General features: G+C 42.7%; 1 protein-coding gene across 1 annotated transcript; it reads left to right on the top strand.

The window, feature by feature from the left end:
• Nucleotides 1-4833: 4833 nt before the first annotated feature.
• Nucleotides 4834-19591, top strand: Dlg5 (MAGUK family member discs large 5). The gene is made up of 21 exons (XM_089594725.1): nt 4834-6594; nt 7894-8189; nt 9023-9040; nt 9259-9373; nt 10979-11285; nt 11973-12392; nt 12487-12932; nt 12993-13632; nt 13727-14234; nt 14357-14391; nt 14461-14657; nt 14703-15137; nt 15243-15757; nt 15893-16144; nt 16839-17095; nt 17170-17366; nt 17438-17965; nt 18047-18297; nt 18379-18608; nt 18689-18908; nt 18992-19591. The coding sequence occupies exons 2-21, from the start codon at nt 8138-8140 to the stop codon at nt 19096-19098; spliced, it is 5730 nt and encodes a 1909-aa protein (XP_089450851.1). The 5' UTR covers nt 4834-6594; nt 7894-8137; the 3' UTR covers nt 19099-19591.

Raw genomic sequence — 19591 nt, forward strand, 5'->3', positions numbered from 1 at the left:
AGAGTACTCTACGCTACTCTACTCATTAGGTTTGTTCAAGCCCATGCATTCTCGGTGAGACTCGGAGGTACAGGAGAACAGAATAAACTGTTCTTGCAACTTAGTGCTCTTCTCCGAGAGTCTCCGAGAGTCTCTGACGTTTTTGACTGTACAGTAAGTATCGTCAATTTTATTAAACCGTATAAGGATATAAAAGTAAATTATCTGTACTTTTGGTGCTCGTTTATCGGGTAAAAGAAAAAATTGTAAACTTGCCGCAAACAAAATCAATAATGTCAACTTATTAATATCTCTCTGTCATTTCAGTTGCGGCTGGTTTATAATTGATAATGTGGCTCTGCTGTAAGTAGTAATAATTATTTGAATCAGCGCCATCTAGCGGTTGTGATTTTTTTGGCCAAAAATTGCTTCTGAAATTCTGAAGGAGAGCTTTAGGCAGTTTAGCCCTAGAGCCATTTAATCACTTATAAACCTGCCGCAACTTTTGAAATGGATACAAAATTAATAATTAACTATGTTTGTGCTATTTGCGGCAAGTTTGCAGTGTATGTTTTACACAAATATCGACCTCCTATATATTTATACTTTCGGGTAATAGATAGATTGTAAACTTGCCGCAGACAGCACATAAAATGTTAATTATTTATTTTGTATCTATTTCAAAAGTTGCGGCAGGTTTATAAGTGACTAAATAGCTCTAGAGCTAAACTGCCTAAATCTCTCGTTCAGAATTTCAGAAGCAATTTTTGGCCAAAAAAATCACGACCGCTAGATGGCGCTGATCCAAATGATTATTACTACTGAACTACTTATAGAAGAGCTATTTAATCAATTATAAACCAGCCGCAACTAATTTTATAAATACAAAATAAAAAAGTTAACGTAGTTTGCACTGTTTGCGGCAAGTTTCAATCTATCTTTTACCCAAAAGTATAAATATATAGGAAGTCAATATTCGTGAAAAGATACATTGCAAACTTGCCGCAAACAGCACTGACAATATTAAATTTTTATTTTGTATTTATAATATTAGTTGCGGCTGGTTTATAATTGATTAAATGGCTCTACTATAAGTAGTAATAATCATTTAGATCAGCGTCATCTAGCGGTCGTGATTTTTTTGGCCAAAAATTGCTTCTGAAATTCTGAAGGAGAGCTTTAGGCAGTTTAGCCCTAGAGCCATTTAATCACTTATAAACCTGCCGCAACTTTTGAAATGAATACAAAATTAATAATTAACTATGTTTGTGCTATTTGCGGCAAGTTTGCAGTGTATGTTTTACACAAATATCGACCTCCTATATATTTATACTTTCGGGTAATAGATAGATTGTAAACTTGCCGCAGACAGCACATAAAATGTTAATTATTTATTTTGTATCTATTTCAAAAGTTGCGGCAGGTTTATAAGTGACTAAATAGCTCTAGAGCTAAACTGCCTAAATCTCTCGTTCAGAATTTCAGAAGCAATTTTTGGCCAAAAAAATCACGACCGCTAGATGGCGCTGATCCAAATGATAATTACTACTGAACTACTTATAGTAGAGCTATTTAATCAATTATAAACCAGCCGCAACTAACTTTATAAATACAAAATAAAAAAGTTAACGTAGTTTGCACTGTTTGCGGCAAGTTTCGATCTATCTTTTACCCAAAAGTATAAATATATAGGAAGTCAATATTCGTGTAAAAGATACATTGCAAACTTGCCGCAAATAGCACTGACAATATTAAATTTTTATTTTGTATTTATAATATTAGTTGCGGCTGGTTTATAATTGATTAAATGGCTCTACTATAAGTAGTAATAATCATTTGGATCAGCGTCATCTAGCGGTCGTGATTTTTTTGGCCAAAAATTGCTTTTGAAATTCTGAAGGAGAGATTTAGGCAGTTTAGCGCGTAGAGCCATTTAATCACTTATAAACCAGCCGCAACTTATTTTGTAGCTATAAAATAAAAAAATAACGATACGTGTGTTTTTGGCGGCAAGTTAACAATATATCTTATGCTTAAAAATTTATCTTTAAAAGTGTTAACACATTAGAGGTTAATTTTTTGGTAGAAAATAGATTGTTAACTTGCCGCCAAAAACACACGTATCGTTATTTTTTTATTTTATAGCTACAAAATAAGTTGCGGCTGGTTTATAAGTGATTAAATGGCTCTTCGCGCTAAAGCTCTGGCTGAAAAGTTTAGGGCCACTTTTTATCTCAGAAATCCGCAACGCTAGATGGCGCTGATCCAAATAATCATTACTACTTATAGTAGAGCCATTTAATCAATTATAAACCAGCCGCAACTAATATTATGAATACAAAATAAAAATTTTATATTGTCAGTGCTGTTTGCGGCAAGTTTGCAATGTATCTTTTACACGAAAATTGACTTCCTATATATTTATACTTTTGGATAAAAGATAGATCAAAACTTGCCGCAAACAGTGCAAACTACGTTAAATTTTTTATTTTGTATTTATAAAATTAGTTGCGGCTGGTTTATAATTGATTAAATAGCTTTACTATAAGTAGTTCAGTAGTAATTATCATTTGGATTAGCGCCATCTAGCGGTCGTGATTTTTTTGGCCAAAAATTGCTTTTGAAATTCTGAAGGAGAGATTTAGGCAGTTTAGCGCGTAGAGCCATTTAATCACTTATAAACCAGCCGCAACTCATTTGGTAGCTATAAAATAAAAAAATAACGAAACATGTGTTTTTGGCGGCAAGTTATCAATGTTTTTTCTACCAAAAATTGACCTCATGTGTATTTATACTTTTGAAGATGAATTTTCGAGTAAAAAATAGATTGATAACTTGCCGCCAAAAACAAATGTATCGTTATTTTTTTATTTTATAGCTACTAAATAAGTTGCGGCTGGTTTATAAGTAATTAAATGGCTCTACGCGCTAAAGCTCTGGCTGAAAAGTTTAGGGCCACTTTTTAGTTCAGAAATCCGCAACGCTAGATGGCGCTGATCCAAATAACTATTGCTATTTACAGCAAAGTCACTTTAATAATTACAAACCAGCCGCAAATAATCTTATAAATAAACAATAAATAGTTAACATTTTTTATGCTACTTGCGGCAAGTTTCTACATTAATATTATACATATCCTATATGGCTCATAAAATCGACAATGTTTACAAAATTAAAATACTTTAGACCTTTTACCATTAACTCATGTGAGCACAAATTAATCAGTCCATTAAAGAGACAACCGAAGAAAAAAGGCCTGAAAAAGAAGCACAGTCACACGAAAAGTCTCATACAAGAATGGAGCATTGGATCTCACTTTATCAGAGAAGGTTGGGTTCTTTGTTTACTTAAAACACTTAAAATTTACATCTCTGTAATAAATGTATTTTTCAATTAGTGAGATCCGATGCTCCATTCCTAGGAGACTCTTCGTGTGGCTGATTCTTTTTAAGACCTTTTTTCTTCAGTTGTCTCTTTTCGACTGATTAATTTACGTGTATATTTGATCGTGATTTACGATTTCTGTAACACAAATTTTGTTATGTACATATTATATAAGTTAACTGTTTATTAGAAATCTAAAGATGAAGGGCTGTTCTTTCATTAGTTAATGGTAAAAGGTCAAGAGTTTTGTAATTTTATAAATATTGTCGATTTTATGAACAATATAAGATAAGTAGAATATTGTTGGTTTTGGAGGTCGATTTTCAGGTAAAAGTTAAATTGTAAAGCAATCTAAATTAAGTGAGATTCAATGCTTTATTTTTAGGAGACTCTTCCTGTGTAACTGAACTTCTTTTTTAAACTTTTTTTCTTTAGTTGTCTCTTTTGGACTTATTACTTTACGTATCTATTGAATCATTGTTCAAGATTTCTGTAACACAAATCTTGGTATGTACATATTATATAAGTTAGCTGTTTATTTAAACTAGAAAGTTAAAGGGCTGTGCTTCCGCGAGTTAATGATAAAAGGTCTAAAGTATTTTAATTTTGTAAATATGGTAGATTTTATAAGCCGTATAAGATAAGTGGAATATTTATACTTTTCAGGGTCCATTTACAGGTAAAAGACATATTGTAAACTTGCCGCAAAAGGCACAGAAAATGTTAACTTTTTATTATCTATCTCTAAGATTCGTTGCGGCTGGTTTATAATCGATTTAATGGCTCTAATATAAGAAGTAACAATTATTTGGATCAGCGCCATCTAGCGGTCTTTATTTTTTGGCCAAAAGTGGCTCCTAAAATTCTCAATCAGAGCATTCAGGATTAGAGCCATTTAGTCAATTATAAACCAGCCGCAACTCATGATAAAGCTATAAAATGAAAAAATAACAATACGTGTGTTTTTGGCGGCAAGTTAACAATTCATCTTATGCTTGAAAATTTATCTTCAAAAGTACAAACACATAGCAGGTCGATTTTTTGGTAAAAAATAGATTGTTAACTTGCCGCCAAAAACACACGTATTGTTATTTTTTCATTTTATAGCTTTATCATGAGTTGCGGCTGGTTTATAATTGACTAAATGGCTCTAATCCTGAATGCTCTGATTGAGAATTTTAGGAGCCACTTTTGGCCAAAAAATTAAGACCGCTAGATGGCGCTGATCCAAATAACTATTGCTATTTACAGCAAAGTCACTTTGATAATTACAAACCAGCCGCATCTAATTTTGTAGATAGATAATGAAGAGTTGACGTGGTTTGTGCTGTTTTCGGCAAGTTTACAATCTATTTTTTACTCAAAAGTCGACCTCTAAAAATAGAGATATTCCTATGGTTTAATAAAATCGACCATATGGCATTAATTAGTAGTAATTTCTTTAATTACTACACATAACTTCACGTACATCTTACACCGTGCTCTCTTTACCAGAATGATAAAATCAGAGGCTGTAAAGTTACGTAGGTCGTGGTGGTAACGCCGCTTGGGGTGTTTTCCGCAATCGTCGTCAACAGCAAGTAATTTAAATTTGCGCTCCCAACGTTACCGTTAGGCCAGTAAGTCAACAAATATATTCCGTAATCTGCAAGTTAAAACAGCAGACGACGTGAAAGTCGAGAAAAAAGTGAAGATTTCATCGCTGTTGATTGTCGTCTGCTATTTTAACTGGCCAGATTACGGAACAGAGCGCCAGTTAATTCAAGATATATTGCGAATTACCTGCAGTTGGCCCCTTCTCTCTCCACGATGCCATATATATATATATAATTCGCGTGAAAAACAAGAAAAATTTTTTATCTGCAGAAGATCTCAACGACTTACTATACTAGTACATAGTACATTCATCAGCCTCTCTTCTCACCTTTTGCTTGATGAGCTCATACGCTCTCTCGACTCTCTCTGATTTTGTATTTTTTATTATAATTGTACATAGTCAGGTGTACGTAAATGTGTAAAAAATCAAGTGTGCCTAGATCTGGAGCTGGTTGGCCTGGAATAGTACTTACTTGAATCTCCTAGGAGAAGGGAATATCTAGAGGAGACATCACATCCTTCCACGCTTCATGCACTTTTTGCAAGTTTAGCCTACAGCTATACAAAATGAAGAAAAAACAAACACCAATGACTTTTCTACTCATCAGCTTATATTTACTATTTTTTGTACACTTCTTAACATAATTGTACATAACATTATCTGTAGGTGAATCAGTGCAAGTATGAGCCAAATGAATGTGTACGTAGAAAGCAGATTGAAAGATCATCATCATCACCACCATTACCATTTATATCTCCAGTATTAGGGTGCAAAGTAGTAAGGAGTGAGCTTTATCGATGATGGCTGAGAACGGCTAATAATCTTTTGAGCGGTGCTCTCTGGCGCAGCAGCAGGTGAAAAAACATTATACCTATACTAGCACGGCGGCGCAGAGGAAAAGAGAGAGAAAGCAGAGAAGGGAAAAAAAAAAGAGAGAAGAGGCAAGGAGCGACAGCGCGAGACAGACACGGTGGTGGAGCAAGCATACCTATACCTATTTTGTATGCTTGATGTGTGGAGAGCCCGGAGAGAGAGAGAGAGAGACCTGAAAGAGTATCGCGAGCAACAGCAGACACTCCACACGGAGAGGAGGTCTCCTCTCTCGATTTCTACCACGTCCACCTCTTCCTAATCGGTACCTGTGCTTGCTTAAAAACCGGAGTTACCTGTATTTTCCATGGGTACATGTGTCAGATGAGAGACAATTCGACTTTGTTTTGAGAAAAGAGTTTTTTTTGAGACTTTGGAGCAAAAAAGGCATGCTGGTACAAGAGGAAGAAGAGGCAAAGAAGAAGAAGAAGAAAGAGCAATATTACCCTTCAGTTACTGCTGCTAACTCTGAGAGAGTTGTAGTGCGTGTATGCTTGTGTGCCCGTAAGCTTCAAGAGGATGGTGCTTGTAAGTGTTGATTTACACCGGTAGTCCTAGTCAGCATTACTCCAGGAGCTTGTCAAGTGCCTTAAGAATATGATGGTGCAGGTGTTGAATAAATGTCTCCTTGGAAGGTTCATCATCCTTGTAGTCACTGGTGTAATTGGATAATCAATGAGTACTCTCTCGAGGCAGCTCTCCCATGCGACGTTTTTTTTTAATCTCAGCCTTGGAGGAGTTAGTTCTACTGCCCAGTGCTGCTGGTTAGTTTGGATGTATATTATACTTGTTGCTTTCTTTGAAGGAGTCTGCTGCACTTACGTGTGTGTGTGTGTGTGTGTACGAACAGGTACTTTACCCAGAGACTTGTTGCTTTCTGCTTGCATTTAAGGATGGCTCTGCCTTGTAGGTACGCTCACACAGATGTAAAAACCTCTATGGTGTGAGTGTTCATTGAGTTCATTGAGATTTGTGTCTGATACTCTAGCATGCTGAAATCGGTCATGTACTCTTTTTATGGCGTAACTTTCAAGTTTTTACTGTTTTTTTTGTTAATGTAAAATTTTTCTACAACTCAAAATTAAAAATGAACTGTTTAAACCTATCTCTACATTTTAATTATCATTTGTATAAGACTAGATATTTCATTGTTTAAATTTTAATGTCGACTTGTATCTTACATTGTGCTTGACATTATTTATTTTTGTTGTGTAAGAAAAAAAATAATATTAAATGTTTTTTGTGGCTTAAAAAAAGTAAATACACATACATAGGTATGTTCACTTTTCAGTTATTTAATGTTTCCACAAAAAACATCTTTAGTAACTCTTTTGGAAGCACTGAAATCGGTACTTATAGTTTTCGTTTGTGTTTAAATATAAAACCTTGTCCTTAAAATGCTTTCTAAAAAAAAAAAAGCCGAGTAGCTTCCATAAAAAATTCAATCACAGTCGCTCTTTATTGTTTCACACATAGTCTATTGATTTTCACAAAATCTATTTTTAAAAAGCAATCAGGTCTCTTTACCTACATGTTTGTATTTCAATATTGCAAAATCATCCAATTTTTCGCTTGAATTCACCAGCATGAAAAGGACAAAGGCATTGGACGTGTCTGTTTGACTGAACACACAGCAATTTCATTCTGTCAAGACAGCCAGATAGGCTGAGCTCTGATATTTCAAAGATACCAGATCCCTTGCCAGCGCATTATTTCCCTACATTCCTGTATCGCTGCGGGGCAGCAGCTAATATTGGCAGTAGTTTGTTGTACACCGCAATCTACTATTGGATTTCCTTGACACAAATATTGTAGCAGCAGCAGCAGCAGCTTGCATCCCTTATCCATTGCATATTTAACTCAGCCTATACCAGGCCAGCCTTAGCCTAGCTCACATTCTCTCCTATAGCTTGCTCTCTTGTTTGCTCTCTTTTACTTTCTCTCCCTACGTACATGTACATATTACCCACATATATTATATACACCTAGAGTATAGGTATAAAAGCGTTCATCTCATGAGCTGTTTGTTGTTGTTGTTGTTGTTGTTGTGTGTTTTCATATAGGTGAGGGATAGAGAAGAGAGTAACATCAGCTCAGCACCTCATCTCTGTATTGTGTACACGTGAATTGTTATTGTATTATGAAGGATATGCGTCGCGTTAGAAGAGCAGCATCGGTGGCAGCGGTACAAAGGGCTCAGTCTGGCGTTAAGTACGCCGGTGCATCGTCGTCCTCGTCCTCGTCGCCGTTTAGATTTCAACGACCACTAATACTGCTGATGCTGGAGTAGTGCATCATAAGCAAGCGATGGAGAGCATGGCTTCTGGGGCGTCCTCCCTAGACAGCGCTGGAAGCAGTGGTGTGTATATTTTTTTGTTTTTTGTTTTCTGTATTGCTATGTCATATTTGTGCTATACATTTTTTGTTGTTGTTGGTTTGTGACATTCTGGTTTTTACATATGACTCAAAGTCAAAAGAGATTTTGAAGAAAAAAAAACAAACTAAATTATTATTACAGATTTCCGATTTACGGATGGTTCTTTCTGCGGCCTTTCATTATAATTTCTCCAAATAATTAATTTCTCTTTCGTACGTGCTCAACGCACCTCGAACAGCGCAAACAGTAAAAGTAAACGCGCGTCTCGGTGCATACAACTCGCGTGTTTGGAAAAAAAAAAAATCCACAAAGTTGCACGAATACACGAGCGTCTTGGCATTGCCTGTTACGATTCACTTTTGATTTCGCTAATAACGCAAGGACGGAGAAAAAGAGAGCAAACGAAAAGGAAACGAAAAAAAAAAAAAAAACAACTACTGCGGGGGATCGGTAAATCACCGATGCTCTCGCGTGCGTGACCGATGGTTTCTTTTCTCTCTCTCTTTCCTGGGTGAAAGCTGCGCTTACGGGCTTGTTGTTGAATATCGCATTGTTTTCGACCATTGTATAGGTGCACGTATATGGTACAAGTAGTAGGTGAGCAATTAAACGTCACAGTCCGTCGGCTCTCTTTTGCACCTCGCGATGATGCCATATCACGTCATGTTTGCTTTCTACTATTCTACTCTCTGTCTATGCAACGATTGTGACTTGTGGGCTATTTTTTTTTTTTTTTTTTTTTTTTCGATGGCCAATGAGATTGATTTCCGTGCGGATCTATGATAACAACGTCGTACCTTTTTTTTTGCTTTCAGATGGAGCTCTCAACGTGGGTAAGAAATCGTCATATTTACACCTATCCCTCCGTAAAGCAGCAAATTTTCGTAGCCGAATGTTTCGATGTTGTAGTTTTGTCACAAATTCTAAAGATTTACTGTTCTCGCACTGCCCGATCACTATTATATTTTGTTTGTTTTCCCAAACTTTTTTTACATTTTGGTTTTCTTTCGGAATGATTTTTGTGGATGTTTTGCGCCAACCACACGCACAGACCGAGATATCGGAGGCTGCGACGGCGTTGGAAACCCCGAGTGCCGAGGCGATTACGACGACTTGCAAGCACAGTACCAATTATTGAGACACAAGCACTCAGACACTATTAGACGGTTTGTTTCTCTCTTGGTTTTACTTTTGTTTGTTTTTATTTCTCATTTTTCAACTAACACGTCGCACCCAAATCCAGGAGTTGATATGGAAATGAATCGATTGTTAATTATAATGCGCGCACACGTGCGTGCCGTCGAAGGAGCGACCTCGTACGTAATATCATGAGAAATTTCAATGTACACCCAGTGAACCGTACTAAGCTCCAGTATCGCTCTACGCACAACATTCGTACGGAATTTCAGGATAAAACAATGGCCATTCGAGCTCGAGCGAACTTTGCATTCGTACGCGTTTCTCCACTTTTTTTTTTTTTTTTGCATCAGCACTACGTGCATCCTTTTTTTTCTCTTACATACACGTGCAAGCATTACCAGTCTCTATGTTTTCCTATTTTCTTTTATTTATTTATTTATTTTTTTTTTTAAAGAGTAAAACAAAAGCCCGAGCTTTAAATATAGCGACGTGGACTCAATAATCGATGCACCCAGGGAAAGGGAGCATGTGCACACGACGACGTCGAGAGACTCGAGAGTTCCGCGGAAATAAAAATCCCGATGGATCTTACGATATAAGCCTCGCCTTGTTCGGTTTTGAAAAAGAGGAAAAATCTTCATGATCGACCGGGGAGAGTTATTTTCATCGTTTTTTTTTTTTTTTTTTAATCAAAAAGAGAGTATTTTAACAGCTTTGACTTGTACATACCTATTTTAAACGATTTTAGATAAAGCTTCGTCCGAAAGGTAATTAAGACGCGATACTTTGGAGCGACGATGAGCTTGGTGTTCGTGACATTTTTATTGTGCACTTGACGCGCGTGGACTCGTGTATATTGTACATTTGCAACACGCAGGTGAAATGCTTGTGTACACGCTCGTTCGAGCTTATCAATCACGAACTACCGGCGCGTGATAACTGTTTCACTGGACTTTTGCCAGCTCGGCTTAAAAAAGAAAATAAAATAATAACAATAAAACGTGAGCGTGCAAGAAGATTATCTCGATAGCGAAAAGCAACTCCAGTAGGCTCGCCACGTTCGCGCGGAATATAATGAATTTGTTCAGTCGTTGTTCCAAAGACTGGCGGCTCGTGTGTCTCGTGGCGAAAGTTTTGTTGGCCCTGCAAAAACTGGTGATCACCGAATACATCGTGTTATATCGGAAGAGGACCATGGTTGTATCCGGGATGGACGAAACGTCGGTAGTAATTGTTTTTTTTTGTTTTTTTTTTTTTTTTTATTGAATTTTTCCTACGGATCGATAGTGAGGGTACTGGAGCTATCGTCTCGATCTTTTTCACGTATACGAGTGGGTGATTCTCCACTAATTTTAACACAAAATCAATACTGGACTTTGAGTCTATACGGAAAAAAACCTTTTTTTACGTCGGTCAAACATTTGTTTTTGTGGCATGACAAAGGCATTTTGTAAAAAAAAAAAAAAAAAAATTAGTGTTAAATCACCCCTGTCCTGCTCGCTATTGATCTAAAAAAATTAATTTCCTCGCCATACCAGTGAATGAAAGTTAACACGTATATAGCAATGATAAAACACACGACAAGTATCGGTATGGACGGCGGAGTAAAATTGTAAATAACGATTCCAAAGGTGCGAGCATACTATGAAGGAGCTGGAGTACTACCGTAGCCAGCACATAGCAGCGATGAGCCAATCAGAATCGACATCCGTCCAGGATCCGGGCGCCTCATTGCGCTCAAAGTACAGCGACAAGCAGCTGCTCGACAAAGACGACAACAACCTGCTGGTGGCCGATTCCGCGGCCAACGCGGCCGACGCCATGAATCAGCACTACATCTCGGCTTTGAGGAAATACGAGGCCGTCAAGGACGAGTACGAGTCGCTCAGGAAGCGCTACGACGACCTCATATCCTCGCACTCGTCCGCCGTCAATAAGGTCAGTTTGTATAATAAACGAGACAAGGTTCACTTTTACTCTTCACTATGGGTCTAAAAAAAAGTCGTTGATTAAAAAAAGTTTTTTTTCCCCCTACCCACCTCGGTATTCCAATTATATATCCTCGATGTATAATTATTCGTCCAAATGAGCTCGTTACTCAAGTTCAAACAAAGTTTGCCCATGCTATATATGTTTGACAGCTGGTATTTCATCGAGAATTTCGAGCACGCTCGTTGGCTACCGACTAAATATTCGAGCCTCGCGGCGCATCGCAGGGCACCGAGGCTTTAGATTGTTCAACAAACTAAAATGAAAAGAACGAAGAAGAAAAAAAAAGTCAGTGCTCGCGTGTTGTCGAGCCACACGCCGTGGCACGTATACCTGGCGGCCGTTTTGTTATCGCGTTAACGAACTCGAGGAGCAACTAATTACAATCGTTTCTACAAATAATCCAGTACAGTATGCGTATATATACCAACGCTCGCTGCAGCGATTTATATATACAGTAAACGGGAAACAACTGGATGATTTCGCTTACGGCTTAATTAACGGCCTTCGTTGTTCCGCGTCGCTTAATTGGATTGTAAACATTCGCGACCAAACAAAACATAGAGTCAACTGAAAAAAGCAAAGGAAGAAAGACACGCGTCGTATATAGTGCTCACCTGTCGATGATCGTTGCAGCTCGAGTTGGCCCAGGATGAATCGGCGAGGCTGAAGAAACAGTACGAGGACGTGGTCCAGGGTCGCAACAGCGCGGTACGCGAGTGCAACGGTCTGAAGCAGCAGTGCACCGCGGCTATACGGCAATGGGACATAGCTCTGAGGGAGAGAAACGAGTACCGGGAGGCTCTGACCAAGGTCTCGCAGCAGCACGAACAGTCGGTCAAGGAGATCAATCAGATGATGATCGGCCGGATGAAGGCCACCAAGGAGATCAAGAGGCTCACGGAGGAGCGCAACGCGGCCATGCACGAGTACAGTCTGATCATGAGCGAGCGGGACAACGTGCACCAGGAGATGGAGACCCTCAGCAACGATCTCAGCCAGGCGTACAACAAGATCACCCATCTCGAGAACGACAACAAGAAACTCATCGAGGAGGTTTGAATTTGCGTTTTCTCCCTTCGAATCGAGATTAATGGATTAAATATCGGTTCGTTTGTTTATTTACTTTTTTTTTCTTTTTTTCATACAGAAAAAGGCACTGACCTACCAGGTGGAGACGCTTGAGCGAGAGATCGCTTCGTCGCTGAGGGACAGAGACGAGGCGCTCAAAGAGTGCAACGAGTTGCGGCAAAAGTTCGGCGATTACAGCGAGGCGGCGGGTCGCGATCACTCGAGCAGTCGACTGGAATTACACTCGTCGTACGGCAGTGCTACAGAGCGCGACAGTCTGGCGCACAAGGATGGGGTCGAGAAGGCGAGCGACGCAGCCAACAAGCGCGACAAGGAGCGCATGGACAACATCGATCAGGCGAATCTCGAGCTGGACAAGATGCGCAAGTACGTCGACAAGCTGCAGGCCGAGTACGAGGAGGCTATGCAGGAGGCCGAGGTGTCGAAACGCAGGCGCGACTGGGCGTTCTGCGAGCGCGACAGGATAGTCGCCGAGCGCGACAACATTAGGAGCATGTGCGAAAGGTGGATATAGTCAGATAGTTGTTGGAAAATGTTTGTTGATTGGTGATTTCTCAATCGTAGACTACGCAAGGAACGAGACCGCGCAGTTTCCGACCTGGCGAACGCACTGCGGGACTCTGACGAAATAAAAAAGCAACGAAACGAGGCTTCCAAAGAGCTCGCCGACCTCAAGGAGAAGCTCGACTCTGGCGATCACACTCTACCCGGCCAGTACGGTGGTTATCAGACTAACGTGCACGACTCGGACAGCGAGTGGGAAGCCGTGACGGTACACCTGGATTTCGGTAGACTGGGCTCTCACGATTCGGAGCGCGACCTTGGCCTGATGCTCGTGGGTGGCCGAGACAACCCCTACTATCCGGACGACACGGGTGTCTACGTGGCACAGGTTGCACCTGGTAGCGCGATCGAGGACAAGCTCAGGGTGAACGATTGCATACTCAGGGTCAACAACGTCGACTGTTCGTCCGTTTCGACGCGTATGATCATGGACACGTTGAGGTCGTGCAGTGCTGGTTCGGCTACGCTGACGATTCGTAGACGCAGGATTGGCAGGAGACCGCTGAGAACGACACAGCTTCCTATCGGACAAGTTCCCCACGGCATCACTCTGGAGATTGGTGTTTACATCGCCAAGATATCACCCGGTAGTTTGGCTGCCAAGGATGGCTATCTCGCAGTTGGTGATAGAGTGTTGAATGTATGAGTTTTTTTTTTTTTCGTCCGAAAATTTTTTATGTATCAAAAAAATTGCCTGTGCTGCATGACTGATTGACTTTCCACGGTTTTTACAGATTAACAGCAAACAAATGGATGGAATCATATCCGTCCACGAGGCAATGGCAGTACTGAACGACACGTCAACGGACGTTCTTACTATCACTACTTTGAAGAGTATGCCACTGGCAGCAGCGTCGAGTTCCGATGCGATACCCCTGGATAGCAGCTACAGTCCGGAAAAGCAGAAAATGGTAAACAGCTGCTCGCAAACGGAACATGAGCGCTTGATGCTCAAAACTTCGGCGTCGGAAGACTACGAAGGCCGCTACATCGCCTCGAACATGGGCGAACACAACCTCTACAAGGTATCCAAGTCAATGGGCAGCGATAAGCCCAGTGGTATCAGCAACGCTTGGGACAATTTTCGCGAAAAGATCGACCTGGTCAGGGGACGTCGGCACAGCAAGGAGCGCGAGGAGAAAAAGAAGAGACATCGGAATTCCAGTCCCAACACCTTTGAGCAGGAACAAAATGCTATCGCCGAACTAGACTCGGTGATAGAAAGTTACAAAAAGACCAACGGTAGGTGTATCCTGTAGTTTTTTCGCTTTTTTCCATCAATTGAATCCGTACTGTTGAGTAAAAAAACAAAGTGTACCCTATTTTATGAAACCTCATGGGAATTTTTTCCGATATTTTGTCAGGAAACGGCGTGTTGAAGCGCAGCAAACGTCGTGGCGTGGGCTTAATCGGCGCCGGCGGTACGACAAGCGGTTTGAGCGGAGTTGCGGTGAGCGGTGGCAGCGAGAAGCAACCGGGAGCCGACAAGAACGGAGGTACGTGGCCGAAGGCGCGCATCAGCCCACTCATCCAAAACGGCACCGGCACGATCCTCCATCCTCGCAAGACCAAAGAACGCCTACCCCTTAGCGTACTCCTGAACCATCCCACGAAATTCGAGCCAAGCGCTTACAATTACAATCGCATCTCCAATCCCATACCCCTGTCGAACTTTGGTCCCGTTGGCATGGGCGGTGGCGTTGGTCTGAGCTCCAACAACAGCAGCAGCAGCAACAGGCACACAGTCTACAAGGCGGTCGAGAGCCCGCTGCCCAGTCTAAGTAAGTCCGCCCAGTTGAACAGTGGTCAGAAGTCGTTCGTGCCGTCGGCCGCCCAATTCAAGGGACTGCTGGAGAAACCAATGGTAGACGGGAGCCACGCACCCTCTGATACGAGCGTTGACTTTGCGATCAAGTCACCGCGCGACCTCGACTACTACGGCAAGAGTAAGCAGCAGCGTATGACCCCAATGTCCTCGAAATACACGCCCCTCGGTCACGAGGGTCCCAGCCAGATGGATTCGATGACGCACAATCGCATGCACTCGCAGCTCTACGGCTCGGGCACTTCACCCAGCTCTGTGCAGCACTCCCGCATCGTCGGACCCGGTAACTTCTCCATCCCACCGTACGCCCACTCCCACCCGCACTATCCGCTCCAGCTGCACCACCACCACCACCACCAGCAGCTGCAAAACCATCACCACCACCACCAGCAGCAGCAGCAGCAGCAGCAGCAGCAGCCGAGCAGTCTCAACTCGAACTTGAGGTACCCATCGCCGCCGAATCTACCGAGCGCTCAGTCGGGCGAGTCCCTCGGGCTACCCGATAGCCGGCCCTTCTGCTTCGAGCCACCCTACAGTCCCCAACCCCCTCCCCACCAATCGTCCCAGTCGTCCTCTTCGTCCTCCTCCCAGCCCCCGAATTTTGGTCACGTGCACGCGCCCTCGATCGACTTGGCGCACTTTCACAAACCCCGGGCGCACCCCACGATGAGCTCGTTCGACGTGCCGCCGTACGTGTCGACCCACAACAGCACCGGGGGCTTCGAGGGTGGCACCTTTCCCCGCAAAAAGGAGAACCAGCGCTTTCGCATACCCTCGAACCCGAGCGTAACCTCCAAGAGCAGCATCGGTAAGCTGTCCTCGGGGAGTATCGAGAAAACCTCGGAGCGGGGCAGTCCCATGCCGACCTTTCACGTCGAAATCTTGAGCCCCGGCACCCAGTCGAGCAACAACTCGTCGAGCAGCGGTGGCAGCGGTGGTGGTGGCGGCGGTGGCGTCAGCGGTGCAGGCGGTGGGAGCCGTGGATCCGGTGGCGGTGGTGGTAGTGGCAATAGTAACAACGGGAAGCGCGTGAGCATGCCCGATTACTGTTCGTATCGGCCGCCCTATGGCCAAGTCAGACGCATCTACATCGACAAGAGTCAGGAGCCGTTGGGCATTCAGATCCAGTGTCTCCAGACCGGCGGCGTCTTCGTGTCTCAGGTCACAGAGCACAGTCTCGCCTCGCAGGTTGGCCTCCAGGTCGGTGATCAGCTGCTCGACGTGTGCGGCATCAACATGAGGACTTGCTCGACGTACGACGTCGCTGCCAACATACTCAGGCAGTGCGGTAACACCTTCACCATACTCGTCCAGTACAGTCCAGACAGTGAGTACTCGTTGTTCTCGTACATAGCTCGTGTATAGGCTCACCGAGGAGCGCGTGTATACAGTACGGACGCCGTTTGAAGGAACATCTTGGGTATTTTTTTTATCTTCATGTTTACCAATATTTACTTGTCACTTTTTGAAAATTTATCGTTATGCTTGTTGAATATGTATGTATATATACATATATTTTTTTTTTTCACTTGTATACATAAGAAAATACGTTTGCTGGACAGGTAATTTAATATGTTGTTACATCTTTATAATATATACTGTTGTACCACACGGCGAGCGATTCGTCAGCTTTTTATACAATTTTTTAATTTATTTTTGCATTTAACTATTATTTTTTTCTCTGCACGTTTGTAAATTTTATATCATCATATGTGTCTTAGATGTTTCTTTAGCGCAATTTTCTTTTGTTACACATTTTATAAAACATAAGCTAATGTTAAATACTCATCAGCATCGATTGGCATTTTTTCTTTTTCAACTTTTTGTGTTTTGAAGTAGTACCAAGGATTGATTATAAGTTATGTTAATGCGTAACCAAGAACAGATACGTACAGACAAAATAAAAAATGCCAACGATTAATCACTCGTATGAACAATAATATTCAAACGCATGTATAAAATTAACAAAGCTCTAACATCCCACGGATCCTCTATCCGTTTTCTGTTTGCCGCACTCTCAGAGTACAGCGAGCTGGAGGGTTCGGGTTCATCGAGCGACTCCGACGTCAACCCGGAGAAGGAGGGCGCGAGCCACAGCGGCTCCTCGACGACCCCGTGCAACAGCCCGGAAGCCTCGCGCAAGAGCACGATCGAGCTCCTCGAAGCCGCTGAGCCACCCGAGCGCGACCAGTCCAGCTTACCTGCCCTTAGAGCACCCAAGGAGCGCGAACGCGACCGCGACAGGGAACGCGAGCTACGCGCCTCTGCTTCTCTCGAGGTAATTAATTATCGCTGCTTTCCCCATATGTCTCCTCAGTATTTTACCTTGACACTGATAATCCATTTGCGCAGGTGAGGACCACGCAAGACCGCGACCGGGATATCAGGAACTCTGCTTCCCTCGACATCAACATCCGCAAGCCGGAGCTGCGCTCTTGCGTCACCTTGGACGGTATGCGCAACAGTATCGGCGGTACCGGCACTTTAACCCGTGCTCAGATCAACCAGGCGGTCACTACCTTGCAGCGCCAGAATGCTACCGTGCGAAGGTCAGTTGGTTAATTGTATTTTCACAAATGTAACCGAGTTGTAACTTTACTCAATTTTATGATAAAACCAGCCCAACGCAAGAAGAGCAGAACCGGAACAACAAGGTCCCGCCGCCGACCGAGCCGCGTTACCTGTTCATCGAAACGCGCAAGTGCTCGAATCTCGGGATTTCACTGGTCGGTGGCAACGGGGTAGGCATCTTTGTGCACACGGTCCAGCCGGGCTGCCTGGCCGAAGAGGCAGGCCTCTTCACCGGTGACAGGATCCTCGAGTACAACGGCGTCGACTTGCGCCAGGCCACTGCCGAGCAGGCTGCCCTCGAGCTAGCTCGACCGGCCGACAAAGTCACCCTGATCGCCCAGTACACGCCGGAACGGTACCACGAGGTCAAGGACAAGCCTGGCGACAGCTTCTACGTCAAGGCCATGTTCGACCGGGTGCCCGATGGCAGTGACACTCTCCAGCTCAAGTTCAACAAGGACGACGTACTTTACGTGGACAACACGATGTTCAACGGGACTCCGGGACACTGGAGGGCTTGGCTCGTCGACGCGGCCGGCCGGCGGCTCACTTGCGGTATCATACCAAGTAGATTCAAGTGCGTTTTTTTACCCTCAATTGGTTTTGTTGGATGATTACAGGGTAGGATTATGCTTGATATTTGACTTTTTTACATTAGGGTCGAAGAGGAAGCGCTGTTGCGAAGATCGCTCGGTGATTTGGAGCCGGACGCGGGCAGCAGCAGACGAGGCACGACTAGCGCTCGGCGGAGCTTTTTTCGACGTAAGAAGCATCAGCGCTCGTCGAGCAGGGATAGCAAAGAATTGTCCCATCTTACAGGTGTAGGGAGTATGGGGTGGTACAGTGACAGTGGTACCTTGAATGAGGAAAACCTTCCCGTGAGTTACCAACGCGTTGAGAGGCTAGACTGTAAGTTTTCCAATTGTAAAACCGGATTAATTTGCTGCTGCAAACAATTGATTTTTGTATCTATTTTTTTTACGTACACAGATCCAACAGCACGACCGGTCTTGATACTTGGTCCGCTCAGCGAATGCATTGCAACGAAATTACCGCAAGAATTTTCAAACGAGTTTCTTAGGTGCTTGCCCGAGGCGATGCACTGCTCACAAGCGACACTCGAGCAGGGCTTGAGGGATTCGCTTTACGTTGATTACCGCAAGAAAGGCAGCTACTTTGAGTGTACGACCGTCGAAGCGGTCAAAGGAATTTGTGAAAAGGTTCGTAATTAACTATCTGCGATCAACATGGCGCTTAATCGATGAAGTTTTTTCAATACAATGGCTTCATATTGTTTCAGAATGCCCATTGTATTTTGGATATATCGATAGCGTCGCTGGAACGATTGCACAGGCACCAGATATATCCCATTGTACTGTTGATCAAGTTCAAGAGTACCAAGCAAATCAAAGAGGTTAAAGATTCGCGTTATCCCAGTGACAAAGTTAGTGCCAAAGCAGCTAAGGAAATGTACGAGCAAGCTTTGAAACTCGAGTCGGATTATAGACAATTTATAAGCGGTAAATGCTTTTACCTATATCTATGCACTGAAATGTTTCAAAGCAGCAATGCTCACGTTTTTCTCTTTTTTTTTGTGTTGCAGCAATTATTCCTGCTGGAGGCAACATGTCCGACATTTGCTCACAAGTCAAAGCATGCGTTTATGTAGAGCAGAGCAAGGCGCTTTGGATGCCTCGGGGTGTTCCTTGACATTCAAGGGGGGGCTCCCGCAAGCAGCAATGGAAATCAATCTAAATTCCATAACGGGGCCCTTACGTCGTTACAAGAAAATACATCTGCAAGTTATTTTTCACGGTCTCACAATATTACGAAAAGAAGGTGGGAATATTTATTTTGGTTCTACATTCGGTTTGCTTCTCGATTCGTTGTTGCGCGCTTCGCTTCGCTCACTCAGTTACTTAACTCGTTTATTTTTCATGATCAACTCGTGGCAGCGTTTACTTTTTATACACGTTTGTTTTTTTTTCATATCGTTTTTCATTTTTCGTTCATAATATATATATAGTAGGAAAGCATGAGTAACATGTCATTGCCACGCATTATGTTGAGTGAGAGTCAGCGAGCGCGATTCCTGATTGTGGTAAGAGTAAGCTCGAGCTTATGTACTACACAGTATGATATGTGATAAGAAAAAAATTGTTATGTGCTCATCGTAAGATGAGCAACAAAAAAAAAAAAAAAA

Source organism: Copidosoma floridanum, unplaced genomic scaffold, assembly GCF_036245765.1.
Source record: "Copidosoma floridanum isolate Cflo_tuat_1 unplaced genomic scaffold, Cflo_Japanese_pri ptg000001l, whole genome shotgun sequence".
Lineage (NCBI taxonomy): Eukaryota > Metazoa > Arthropoda > Insecta > Hymenoptera > Encyrtidae > Copidosoma > Copidosoma floridanum.